The sequence below is a fragment of the Fusarium oxysporum genome, chromosome IV (assembly GCF_013085055.1).
Source record: "Fusarium oxysporum Fo47 chromosome IV, complete sequence".
NCBI lineage: Eukaryota > Fungi > Ascomycota > Sordariomycetes > Hypocreales > Nectriaceae > Fusarium > Fusarium oxysporum.
The window spans coordinates 2,509,442-2,522,261 of NC_072843.1; the positions used below are offsets into that span (position 1 = coordinate 2,509,442).

At 48.7% G+C, this 12,820-nt stretch overlaps 2 protein-coding genes and 1 non-coding gene across 3 annotated transcripts; 2 read left to right on the forward strand and 1 right to left on the reverse strand.

The window, feature by feature from the left end:
• Positions 1-4,018: 4,018 nt before the first annotated feature.
• On the forward strand, positions 4,019-5,878 carry FOBCDRAFT_30124 (mitogen-activated protein kinase HOG1). The gene is made up of 9 exons (XM_059611946.1): positions 4,019-4,287; positions 4,349-4,396; positions 4,461-4,590; positions 4,722-4,765; positions 4,843-4,942; positions 5,012-5,368; positions 5,417-5,495; positions 5,554-5,737; positions 5,787-5,878. The coding sequence occupies exons 1-9, from the start codon at positions 4,232-4,234 to the stop codon at positions 5,860-5,862; spliced, it is 1,074 nt and encodes a 357-aa protein (XP_059464688.1). The 5' UTR covers positions 4,019-4,231; the 3' UTR covers positions 5,863-5,878.
• Positions 5,879-6,413: 535 nt separating this feature from the next.
• On the reverse strand, positions 6,414-11,605 carry FOBCDRAFT_221080 (P-loop containing nucleoside triphosphate hydrolase protein). The gene is made up of 6 exons (XM_059609569.1): positions 11,341-11,605; positions 8,691-11,293; positions 7,744-8,639; positions 7,435-7,692; positions 6,797-7,374; positions 6,414-6,740 (listed from the first exon to the last, which is right to left on the reverse strand). Exons 1-6 carry the CDS (start codon positions 11,436-11,438, stop codon positions 6,617-6,619), a joined length of 4,557 nt encoding a protein of 1,518 aa, XP_059464689.1. The 5' UTR covers positions 11,439-11,605; the 3' UTR covers positions 6,414-6,616.
• A 1,127-nt stretch (positions 11,606-12,732) lies between these two features.
• FOBCDRAFT_t94 lies at positions 12,733-12,804 on the forward strand. Its single transcript has one exon. It is a non-coding gene; the product is annotated as a tRNA-Arg (tRNA).
• The last annotated feature ends 16 nt before the right edge of the window (positions 12,805-12,820 follow it).

Genomic DNA, 12,820 nt, shown 5'->3' on the forward strand with positions numbered 1-12,820 from the left:
TCTTGACTTTGGTGTGATTGTATCCCGTATAGGCTTGTTATTATGTGTGTTGGTTTTCCCGATATGTTGTTGGATCCGACTAAGGAAGGAAGTCTATATCGGTAATGCAGATCGATGAGGAGGCCTGCATGAGACTGAATGTCAACGCTGTATTTCCAAGCGATGATTCGCCGTGCGTAACCATGCAAGGCGTGTTGACCCATGTGTCCCTGTGGGGTTTCTAGAGAGACTTAGGAATCGATACGAGGACTTTGTGGGGTAGTAGGGTGCGACGAGATAGAAGGGGCTTGGAAGGTGAAGTTCTGGTGTATGACTTAGTAGACAGGGACATCTCAAATGATCTCTCGACCTTGCTCTGTTGCATATCGAATGCGAGCACTAGTCTGAGGAAACCATGCTCATCGCCTGATCAAACGGAATAGCACTAAATCTACTGTACGGCCGTCTAGAAAGATACAGCATATGTACATACATGTTAAATATAGGTTCAGCCAAAAGGGTGGTACCCTGAACCGGAACCGTGGGAGACGATGATGCCAACTAGTATAAAGACTCGGCTAGACGAAGTAGCGGAACCCGAGTCTAGGCGGGTGATCGGTACCAAGCGTCCGAATCGCTGTACTTAGTTGGACTGCAAAGACTCGGTACCGAATCTTTGGAATAGTCGGGGCGGGTGTTCCCTTGCTCGGTCGCTTCTACGTGTTAAGATCCGCGTCACGGGGCGGAAAAGATGCGCTGCAGAGAGTTTAACTATGCCCTGGATGCCGATCAAAAGATCTGGGCCGAAGTGGCATGATCGATCTGGGATGGCAAGAGGGTTGGTTCTGCTGGGTTAGGGGAGGATAGAATTTAGATCTTACATGGGATCGGATGGAAGATGAAAGTGTGGATGGCAATGGGATTAGGAGAGGATCGACAGGGCACGCTCGTGTTGTGAAGCCAGGGTTAAGGGACGATGGGGAAGATCTGAGCTCTGAAAAATCGCGAGGGTCGTGGTTTACGATATTATGAGTTAGAAAGCCCAGCGAGTGAGGATAGTACTCAGTTAGTTATTGGATGCGAGGAATTCAAGGAAGGTCAAGATGACACTGAGGCATATCATGCTGAGACCTTACCGCAACAACGAAATGAGTAATTGATAAGGGAGAACAGCACTACGCCCGACCAAGCATATCAAGGCTGTAACATGAATCGTTGACATAGACAACTCCAGTGCGAGATGTTGTTGATGGGTAACCCTCGCCCTGAGGTGTGGGACTTTGGATTCTGGTACGACACAGATGCAGCTGAAAGCCCAAGGCTTTCATCTATGACGTAGAGAATCGATCGAGAGACAGATCTCTGAAAACCTGAACGATTAATTCCAGCGTTGCAGCGCGTGATGAAAATTCCGAATCGATAGGTACTGAATAATTAGTATGCAGTGGAGGTGAGGTGAACTTAGGCTTGGGCTTGTTCTGGAAGTGGCTCCACTGAAGAGGCTAGTCTTTCAGGAGAATATTCGATCGTTGAGACGATTCCACGATGAGCGGACTAGGTCACTGAGCATGACAGATCGAGCCAGCAGGTACCATTATGACGTAAAAGTGGTGTAGAGGTACCGACCCATGGGAAAGATCGGAGACTGGGGATGGGTCCTGGCGCCGTTTGAAAAGGAAAGACGGACGGCGTCCAAGCGCCAGGCCAGGCCAGGCCAGGCCCCATCCTGATGCATCTGCATCGGCCATCAGGCGTGTGCTGTCAGAAAACAGGGGTAAGCCAGTTGGAGGCTGAATTGACGTCATTTTTGAGAAAACATGGCAGCCATGTGAATAGAGGTTTTGAAAGTTTCTGATGTAGGGCATGATATGCAAGAGACAAGGGGGAAGAGAGGAAAAAAATGAGGGGACGAGTATAAGCAATTATGATGAGTTGAAGTGGTAACATTTACATGATAGGTAATATTTCTCTGGCTACCTTACACATGGCTGAGTTTGGTGATGCCATGATGGGATGTTGATGCAGGTGCAGATACAGGGCAGACTTGGCAGGGTCAGTTTGATAATGGATGCCAATGGACGGGCTCAACAGCATCTATCGTTGCACCCAATGTTTAAAAACCAAGAAAATATTCGCTCTATATCACATCGTGCATCGTATACCGCCAAACCTGTAATATTATCTCAACAACTCATGGCTGCATAGAATTATAGTCAACGCTCTCTTGCCGAGCTGGACTTGGATAAACCGTCTACAGACAAGAGTCATGCACGGCGACACCACGATTGCGAAACCACAAGGACCCTGATTTGCATGGATTAGGAAGCGATTTGAAAGGGCTCAAAGTGTCATCATGTCATATATCAAAATTTCAACTTTTCCATAAAAAAACTCCATGTCCTGTCGGTAGGCAGGTATGTGACTGTGTAAGCGCATAACCTTGATTTCCACTACGACAGAGAGATCTCGATCCCATTACGTGTCGCAAGGGTCTGAATAAGGGGAATCACTAAATCAGAGGACACAGATGCAAACCAAATAGACGGTGACAAGGAATAGCTCCTTGCTCTGCCTATGGAAGGAAGGTATAGGCATCTTAATCAAGCCTCTCGACTCCCCTAGTTTGGTAAGTGCCTACTCTCCAAGGTGCTACTCCCCGGAGCTCTTGTCCCCCTAGCCCCTCTCACCCACCCCCACCAAGAAAACCAACCGGTGGTCCTCCGTCCACATAATCCAATACCAACACCTCACTCTCACCTCGGTCGACCCAATGCCTTCTACGACCATGTATATATGTACATGTACCCTCCATCCCAGATGCTAACCTCTTCTTCTTGTTGAAATTTCGTTTTCTCCTCCTCCCTTCGACCTTCTTCCTCCCTCTCGACTCTTCTCATTTTACCTAGAACTGCTGCCACCTTCACGCAGCCTGCGACACGTCTTATAGTATCCTCTGCAGTGATCGACATTTGACCGGTCCAGTAGGAAAACATCCGTATTCGAAACGAGCCTCCTAATCGACGACGCCTGGACCTGCAAAGAATAGGTAAGCCTCCTGTCGAGCAAATAGCCAATACCCCAGATTTCCTCCCAGCGTCTGGATCCTACTTCCTTGTTGGCACCAGGCAATGGCCCTGTTTCGTTCGGCCTCTGAAGTACTCAGGGCAAACTGCCCGATCATTGGGGCACGATGGCGCCAAAAGCACCTCACTATGGAGCTCAAAGTATTTGGTCCCCACTGCTGCAGTCTTGGAACGGACTGGGGGGAGAAGACCTGGAGACTGCCTACAGGCGGTGTCATACGCCCTGTGCTGTCCTAGTAGGAGAGCGCAAGTGATAACGAGCCGGGTACTCTGAGGCTGCCCCCGAACAATCTCAGTGTCACTGCCAGTCTCCAGCGCCTGGGCTGGTTGTCATGCTGCAGCCTGCCCCTCACTAAGATACCTACTCACAGGCCTGAATTGGTACACGGAACAGCCCAGCATGCGGAGCGTCTCCAACCTACTTCAGTAGTAGCTCTTGTAGTGTCCCTTTCTGTGCCATTCTGAATCTGCCGAATACCGGCTCTTTCAGGTGGCAATCCATCTACACTCATTAACTGGCTGATTTTCTGACCATTTTTATGGACTGTTGCTGACCTTGCAATCATTGATAGACAGACACGTTGCTCTCGCCTACGCATTTATTTACCTACCCCGCCATTCCGTACCTGTCAACGGGCATTGAATACCATCAAAGAAAAAGACGGTCCAAGACAAAACAACGACGATCAGTCAACCACTGCGTTACAAAGCCCATTGAGTGATATAGCAATCAGTCAATCAAACACGCTCATTGCTGTCCTATCCAGTGGGATCTCGCGCACCTCTTCCCGCCCCCGCTTGAGACGCTCTGCTCATCGACATCGAAACCTGCATCGCTTTTTTTTACTGGTACCCCGGTCACGGTCATCGTCTTTGGTCGATCGTCGATTCACCATTCACCTGACCCATCATCGGTCCATCCCATTTCCATTTCCAGCCGCCCATCCAATCCAATAACTAGATTACCTCTCTGTTCTTCACTTTATCTCGCACCGCACCGCACGCCAGGCCCAACATATAGCTTTGACTACGATCTTGGACGATTACGTCTGCGCCCCGCCCACCATCATCTTTACCTCATCTTGGTGTTCCTCGTTTTACAGCCAGGAAACTGTCTACTTTTTCTCTTCACCCTCAAACCTCTCGTCCAAAAAAATCACATATTCACCATGGCCGAGTTCGTACGCGCCCAGATCTTTGGCACCACATTCGAGATCACCTCGAGGTAAGCTCGCCATACATTTGAAGCTAACGACCGTCACATTACTGACTCGATTTGCGCGCAGATACTCCGATCTCCAGCCTGTTGGCATGGGAGCTTTTGGCCTCGTTTGGTATGTTCCCTTAGATGTCCCTACTGATCCTGCGCCTCCGACTGACACGGTTCCCTTGCAACAGCTCTGCCCGGGATCAACTTACCAACCAAAATGTCGCAGTCAAGAAGATCATGAAGCCTTTCAGCACACCTGTGCTCGCAAAGCGCACATACCGTGAGCTCAAGCTGCTCAAGCACCTCAAGCACGAAAACGTGAGCATCAGCCCCTGCACAGCTCGACACCCCCGTGAATCTTCGCATTTAACGCGTCTCTTTTTGCTTGAACTGTCCTTGTCGTATGAGCAATTGTAAGACTTTCGATGCTAATGCAGCTTTGCTATCAGGTCATTTCTCTTAGCGACATCTTTATTTCTCCTTTGGAAGATATGTGCGTTTCCCAGCCGCGGCCTGCGTTACCCCTCCCCCGCCTCGTTTCCCCACGTTCTTGCGCTGACAGCTCTGTAGCTATTTTGTCACAGAGCTCCTCGGTACCGATCTTCACCGATTATTGACATCGCGCCCTCTTGAGAAGCAGTTCATCCAGTACTTCCTCTACCAAATTATGGTATGTATCAATGACGTCTAGACAAAGATGGCTGCTACAGATCATTTGCTGACATGAGTTGCCTTGTAGCGAGGTCTGAAGTACGTGCATTCGGCCGGCGTTGTCCACCGCGATCTCAAACCCAGCAATATCCTCGTCAACGAAAACTGTGATCTCAAGATTTGCGACTTTGGTCTTGCACGAATCCAGGACCCTCAGATGACTGGTTATGTCTCCACACGATACTACCGAGCCCCTGAAATTATGCTCACCTGGCAAAAATACGACGTCGAGGTTGATATTTGGAGTGCCGGTTGCATTTTTGCTGAGATGCTTGAGGGCAAACCTTTGTTCCCCGGAAAAGATCACGTCAACCAATTCTCTATCATCACTGAGCTACTTGGTACCCCTCCTGATGATGTTATCAACACCATCGCCAGCGAGAACGTGAGTTACAATCCCTTGCATTCTGTCTACAATTCTAACGACTGCCAGACACTGCGGTTCGTGAAGTCGCTGCCCAAACGCGAGCGACAGCCTCTTCGTAACAAGTTCAAGAATGCCGACGATTCGGGTATGAAATATACTCCTCCATTTGACCCTGAGAGAACACCGATTGACAAATTGAGTAGCTATTGATCTGCTGGAGCGCATGCTTGTCTTCGACCCTAAGAAGCGAATAACTGCCACAGAGGCCCTCTCCCACGACTATCTCTCTCCCTACCACGACCCCACAGACGAGCCCGTGGCGGAGGAGAAGTTTGACTGGAGCTTCAACGACGCCGATCTCCCCGTTGATACATGGAAAATCATGATGTTAGTGTGTTGAAAGACTGCATGCATCGAATATACTAATGCAGAACAGGTACTCGGAAATTCTCGATTATCATAACGTGGAAGCCGGAGTTACTAACATGGAGGAGCAATTCAACGGACAATAAATGGGGGATGTGGTTAATAACGGAGGAGGATGCTACCAGTGCATAACGAACTTGAGGAAGAAGCAGACCACGTCACAGTGTCGATGATACCACGAAATCCAACGCATACGCCCATGATCCATATATCTTACCACAATCACACTGCCCCGTGCCCGTATGAAAAAGAAGATGCAGGAAGACGCGACAAGACATGAAAGGAGACGAACCGACGATATATCCATCGCAAGAAACAGGCATGTACATGCAAAATATACGAACGCACGTAAGGTGTTGGGGAGACAGGGAAAGACTTGGCTTTGGCTTTGATTTTGGAATTAAGGAACAAGTTCCTCCATGAGGAAGATGTCCGATCGTCTTTGACAATGGGGAGCTTCGTTTTATTTTCACCTGTTTATTGCTGTCTGGCTCTCGCTTTTCCAATCACGCCTGCTTTTCTATTTGGTATCTGTTCAAGCAAGGATGCAGCGGGGCATGAAAATACACGACGCACAGGGCTTTTAGGTTACAAATGATTCTTCTGCTCATTTAGCTGGCTCCCAGCTGTCTGAGGAAATTATAGAGCTTGTGAATGGAATATTTATTAAAGAAGTCTGCCTTGATCTTGTCGACACACCTCTCCATTGATAAGCCATGAGGACGACGCATGGATGTCACAGACGGATATAAGCTATTTCTCACTTTTGGACTCATTCATGCTCTGACGTATTCATCTTCAGTATCCAGACATACATAGCCTAAACAAAATGCTCCTTCGTTAAATGCCCTGTTGGGAACTCTCCGTCTCTAGCAAAGTCTGCAGGTCCTCCATTTCGCCGCTATGGTAGACCATGTCGTAGAACTGGCCTCTCCTGTTGTACAAATCGCGAGGTGAGCCATATCTGGAGAGGATTGTCAGTTACCAGTCTGAAAATGACCAGATTCACTAAGATCTTACTCAAGAACACGCCCCCCACTCATGACCACGACTGTATCATAATCAATGATTGTACGTAAACGATGCGCGATTGTTACCAAAGTCCGCCCTCCACCGACCGCTTCAAGTTCCCGCCTCAGGACGTTTTGAATACCTCGGTCGGTCTCATAATCCATGCTTGCCGTGGCTTCGTCAAGCAGCATCAGCTTGCTCTGGCGAATCAGCGCACGGCAGAGTGAAAGAACTTGCCGCTGACCATGAGAGAAGTTCTCACCGCGAGCGTCGACACATGTCGTAAGATTCACACTATTGTCCTCGTCATCGCGAGATTGCGTTTCATTATCGCTGTCATCAGAAGTATGAGGGGAGAAGGATGCGATGCCTTTGCAGTTGTCAAGGGCCTTGTCGAGAATGTGTTTGGGAACTCGACCGCTCGGATCAAGGTTAGACTCGACTGTCCCGTTGAATAGGACAGCCTCTTGTGGTATGATTGTAAGGCTTTCTCGGAGGCGCTGCCGAGGGATTTTGGTAATGTCAATTCCGTCGTATAGAATTTCACCAGAGACAACATGTGTGAAGCGAAGGAGGGAAAGCACCAGCTGGAAATCACAGTCGTTAGTGCTACCTGATAGGTGCTGTAAAGAGCGTAGTATACTGACAGTGCTTTTCCCTGAACCTGTCCTTCCTATGACAGCCACACGCTCACCCGCTTTGAACTTGAGGTTTATACCGGTGAGAATGTCGGATCCATCAGGATCGTACCGGATTGTAACGTTTCGAAACTCGATCTCGCCAGATCGAGGCCAGTTCTCGGGAATTACGTGGCGGGGATCATCTGTGTATTCATCTTCCTCGGGATACGTCTTGTCGTCCTTTTCCTCGGGTTCTAACTTGACGTACTCCCTGACTCGGTGAAACTTGGTACTCGATCAGCAGGCACTCTGGCAGATGATAACAAACACACTCACGCTCTGCATTTCAACTTCCAAATCATTCATCGCTCGAACAAGTAACAGGATCGTCTGGCTGAGTCCATTGGCATTGGTGAGGGAGAAGCCGACCAGCCCTGCAGCCACGACACCGGTCTGTGATACGGCAATTATACCTGCCGACAGACTGACGAGAGCCGTCACCAGATCCACGCGTACAGCAACCCAACGGTTAGCGTTGAAACTGGCTTCGGCTGAAGCTGACCATGTACGCAGCCTAGCAGCCAACTCTTCTCGAAATCTTGACGACATACCACTCCTGGCACGAATAACAGGAAGACCAGCCAATGTATCTGCAAACTGGGAGAACACAGGCGACTGAGCAGAAGACGTTAGCCGCTTGATTACAACGGCGGTTCTAGTGTATGCTTCTCCAATGAGAACACCAAACAAGCACGTGAACAGTGCTGGTATCATAAAAACCGGCATTATGCTGCTGACAGCTCCAATGCGAAAGAGCATTAGAAGGACCGTATCAAGCATGATTCGTAGCATGGTGCTGATGGTACCGTCGAGTGACGCCATATCACTGGAGAAGCGGTTTGTGATGCGGCCAATGGGGATATGCTTGAACCATGAAAGCGAGACGTGCATGATGGCATGTATGAAATCGTTGTGTAATCTCTTTGCGGCGTTCCAAGCTCCCCATTCGAACATTATGATAGCCAAACAGTAGCTACCAATTTCAAGGAACGTAAGGCCTGCAAAGATCCCCATATAATAAGGAATATCGATGTGAGCCTGGTGATTGTATGCTTCTACCCAGACAGAGAGCCACAGAAGACTGCTGAAGGTAAAGATGTTCGTGGCAAGTAAAAGTCCTAGGCAGACAGCAACAAAGACCGGATGCCCGAAGTAGCTCATGTATTGCAAAACTGGCGACCAAGTTAGCATCTCTTCGCGACTGGGAAAGGAGTAGTACTGACAAGTCATACGGCCGACCTTTCCAGAAGCTTTCATTTCCTGATTGACCACATCCTTCAGGTGTTTTTCTTCAGGGGCTCGGTTAGCGTCGTTCAAGGTACCACCATTTGGTTGTATTTCCTGAACTGTATCATGAAGTGCGTCATCCTCCTCAGCATCTCCTCCGAGAACCTGAGCGATAGCGATTGGTTTGCGAACAATACCAATTTGGGGCTCAGCCGACTCGATTTGACCCTTCTCCAACAAAACAGAGAGATCTGCTTGTTCTGCAATCCAGGGAAGATTTGTCACAAGTACAGTTGTCCTCCTACTCAGAAGGTCAGAGCAAAAGCAGTGTTTCCAAACACCAGCAGCTGTTTTAGCGTCCAGAGCAGCAAAGATATCATCGAGTAACAGAAGTGGTGCTTTGCAGTACAATGCCCTTGCGAGAGCAACTCGTGCTTTTTGGCCACCTGAAAGAGAAGTTCCGTTCTCTCCTACGATGGTCGTATCCTTAGCCGGTAGATCCTTAAAATCCTCCCGTAGGCAACATGCTTCGATGACGCGATCGTAGCGCGGTTTTTCCATTGGACTGCCAAATAGAATATTGGCCTGTATAGTCTCGTTCTGTAACCATGAAGATTGAGAAGCGTACGCTATGTCATCTGGTCTGGTCACAGTTCCACTCTCCAGGTAGGTCTCACCAAGAATAGACAGCAGCAGAGTTGTTTTGCCGCTGCCACTCGGGCCGCTAACGATATTAAGACCACCTTGGGCAAAATCAAGTGTTATATTGTTTAGGGTGAAACTGGCTGTCTTCGTCTTCCGGAACGAGGCATGATCAATGCGAAGGGGTCCAACGGGGTAATGAGGAATAGGAACTGTACTCTCAAAGTACTTGTCGAGTCGGGTCACTGACACCAACGCACTCGCGAAATTCCTACCAAAGGCACTAGCCTGCATGATATTTCTGCGAACGTTCTTGACAAGGAATATGGTCGTGAAAGCCGTTGCGGCATCCAGTCGACGTTTGGAGAGCCCCACGTGCAAGCCAAACATGACAAGTAAGGATAAGTAAGGAACGATCTGCATAACTTGGTTCAATGAAGCTTGAATCATAGAAGTCCTCCAAAGCTCCCTTTGTTCTTCAGAACGTGCATTGATGATCTTTTCAGTGATAGGGTCCTCCCAGGCAAAGTACTTGATGGCGCGAAGGGACGCAAGATATTCTGTCACTAAGGACATGCGGGAATCCTGGGCTTTCCTGACTCGGCGCTGCGAATAGAACATTAAGCGCCCAAGCCATATCGAAAGAGGTGTAGCCAAAAATAGAATCGCATTTCCTACCAGAGATGCCCAGCCCATCATTCTGTACATTCCCACGAGCGATATTATGGTCCCGACGGGGGTACCAATGGTGGCCTGGATGATGTCTCTTGATCTATAGATGGCGTCTATATCGGAAGCCATGAGGTTAGCCAAACGTCCTGCTGATGTGGTCTTGGCAGCGGTCTGGCCGCTCATGCTCCTGAGTTTCGCGCCACCGGACTGTAGTTCAAAAGGATCCTCTTCCATCTCCATCGAGTCTAGGGCAGTGTAGTACAGCTCTTGAGTGAATGCAGATTTGATACGAACCACGAGTCTAGTAGATGTAAAGATGTACTGCTGGAAGGCAACGGAGCGGGATAGTGGGCCGATGAACATGAGGAACAGCCAAAGCCACGGTTTATAGATGGCACCGCTAGGATCAGCAAGATATTCGAGTAACTTGAACATGGCGAATGCGGCTATATTTTCGACTGTGTATGAGGTGGCAACCCAAAACGACATGAGAAGCAACTCGCGCTTCTGGAATCTAAGAACAGTACGGAGTGTCTTTTTCGAGATTGAGCGAGCTTCTTGTACACGACGCAAGAGGTATATAGGCTCGTCATACCAGGCTAACTTTGGAATATCAGCCATATCAAGTTTCCGCTTCATACCCTTCCAGATGATTGGGGTCAGCCAGTCATAGGTACAGTAGTAAGTGAACCAACTGCAAGCCTCCTCGGGAGCCGGCTCATTCTGGTCGTAACCAGGGATGCTGAGGTCAACTTGCATTGGTGTCCATTCTCTGGGGGTAATGGCTGCAATGACAGATCCTGCTGCAAGAGAGATGATCCCACTAGAAGTACTGGCGTCGTGAAGGCATCTTGTGCCAGTCTGGATACAGGGCAACGTGTGCCCTGCAATGAGAATGGTCAGAGTAGCCGGAAGGACAAAGTTGATTTGATGCAGTGCTACATGGCGCCACTCAAGATGGTTGAAGAGGCGAGTGAGACCAAGAGTGAAGGTATATACAACAGATACAATGTTGATCCAATGCAGTTGATCTTGGACATAAGCAATTGTAATATATACAACAGCAGTAAGTCTTGCGATTTGTGAGGCAAGCTCATAGGGCCACTGTATTTTGGCAGCTTTAAATCGGCAACTAGATCCCTGCCGACGAATTCGGTCTAAGTGGTAGATGAGTTGCGTAAGTGACAGGAAAAGCACAACGGCTTGTGGTACCCCAGATTGAGCGAACTGTGACACATGATGGATCCACGGAATCTTGGACAAGGACATAGCATTCTGGTATGAGCTAGAATTCTTAGTAAACTCGATTTATCATATTCAGACAGTTCTTACCCAGTAAAAGAACAAGATTGCGGTATCATGACAGATTCATTCCCTTGATAGGGAGAGAACTCTAGCCCGCCAAAGCGGTGAATTACGACATCCATCATGCTGAGGTAGACATGAAGAATCCTATGAAGGAAGAACAAAGCAGAGCAGAGAATAGCAGAGTAGAAGCAGGAAACAAGGATTGATGCTTAAGTAAACACTGATCCCCGACTCATCATCACGAATATACAAACAAAAGACGATGTTAGTGAAAGAATCAAGATGTGGCTAGCAAGCACGTTGTCAATCGAAGTAGGAAGTCATGAACAATGAATGGCTGTGGGGAGTGGGCTCTGGGCAAGTGGAGCGCCCCATCATGGCGTGGACGCCCGAATATCGGCATCGGGGGCGGAATCAGATGCAGGCACAACTGGACGAACTGGACGTTAGCTGCTTTGGCGGGTGAACCTCCGACGTTTTCAGTGGGCAACGGACCTGAACGCCGCTCTCGCCAGCCGCCCGGCCCGTGGGGGTTTGACGCCTTTAGCTGACAGCAGGGGCACCCATGAAGTAATGATAGTTATTGGGGAGGACGGACAGGCATTCAAATGAATGGCCTTCAAAGCCTAACTTTGACCGCCTCACCATGCTGCTGACCGGTTTCGGTTATCTTGTCCCCTCTGTTTCCTCATTGTCACGGTGAATGAGGTGAAGGGGAGGTGTGGTCGTGTGCTGTGGTTGTACTCCATCTTGTGAATGTTATGGCCGGGTCATCTCCAGGTCCGTCGACAAATTGTTAGCCCTAATTTCAAGCCCACCTTGGTTGTAACAGACAAAGAGGAGATGATCAGCCTGATGCTCCCATAGAACAATGGTAACCTGAAACCTATTCTGATTGCTCGATACATCGAATCACGGCTGTGCAGCGTGAAGGATACCTTACTTGGTCTAAGTCCTCTATATCAGACCCTGAACGAGGTGGATACTGTTTTAAGATGTCGGCGTCAGCATAGTCATGTTTTTGATGCAGCGAAACGATATTTACAAGTCATTAGTTGAAGTTGACAAGCATGATAAAAGTGCAAAGGCAATTTAATCGCCATATGAGCATTGTTAAAAGAACTGCCCTGTCTTGTCCTTATGCTGCGAGATATGAGCTGCCAGCAGCTGAGTATAGGACCATATGGATAGCAACGTGGATACGGCCACGCTCACTGTAAAAAGCAGCCGTAAAACAAAATATTCAAGTCGCAAAACCAAATGGCGAGTACCCAAGGCCCTACATACAAACATGCATTTTCGTCTTCAAACCGGGAGCAGTTTTGCACTAAATCCACCTCAAGTACCCAAGGATATAAGCCATAATAACATGACTCCAACCATATCCGATCATTCCGGAATCGGAAAAACTGCTCCGGTGTGCTGGCGCAATGGTAGCGCGTAGTCCTCCTAAGACTAAGGCTCAGGGTTCGAGTCCCTGGTATACCGATATGAGTTTCTTTTT

Excerpts from the sequence above, each read along its gene's own strand:
- FOBCDRAFT_30124 (XM_059611946.1), top strand. The coding sequence starts at position 4,232 with ATGGCCGAGTTCGTACGCGCCCAGATCTTTGGCACCACATTCGAGATC. Across the intron at positions 4,288-4,348 it reads ACATTCGAGATCACCTCGAG|ATACTCCGATCTCCAGCCTG; the intron begins GTAAGCTCGCCA and ends ATTTGCGCGCAG. Across the intron at positions 4,766-4,842 it reads ATTTCTCCTTTGGAAGATAT|CTATTTTGTCACAGAGCTCC; the intron begins GTGCGTTTCCCA and ends ACAGCTCTGTAG.
- FOBCDRAFT_221080 (XM_059609569.1), bottom strand. The coding sequence starts at position 11,438 with ATGATGGATGTCGTAATTCACCGCTTTGGCGGGCTAGAGTTCTCTCCC. Across the intron at positions 8,640-8,690 it reads AAAGGTCGGCCGTATGACTT|TTTTGCAATACATGAGCTAC; the intron begins GTCAGTACTACT and ends CTTGGTCGCCAG. Across the intron at positions 6,741-6,796 it reads AGTGGGGGGCGTGTTCTTGA|ATATGGCTCACCTCGCGATT; the intron begins GTAAGATCTTAG and ends AATCCTCTCCAG.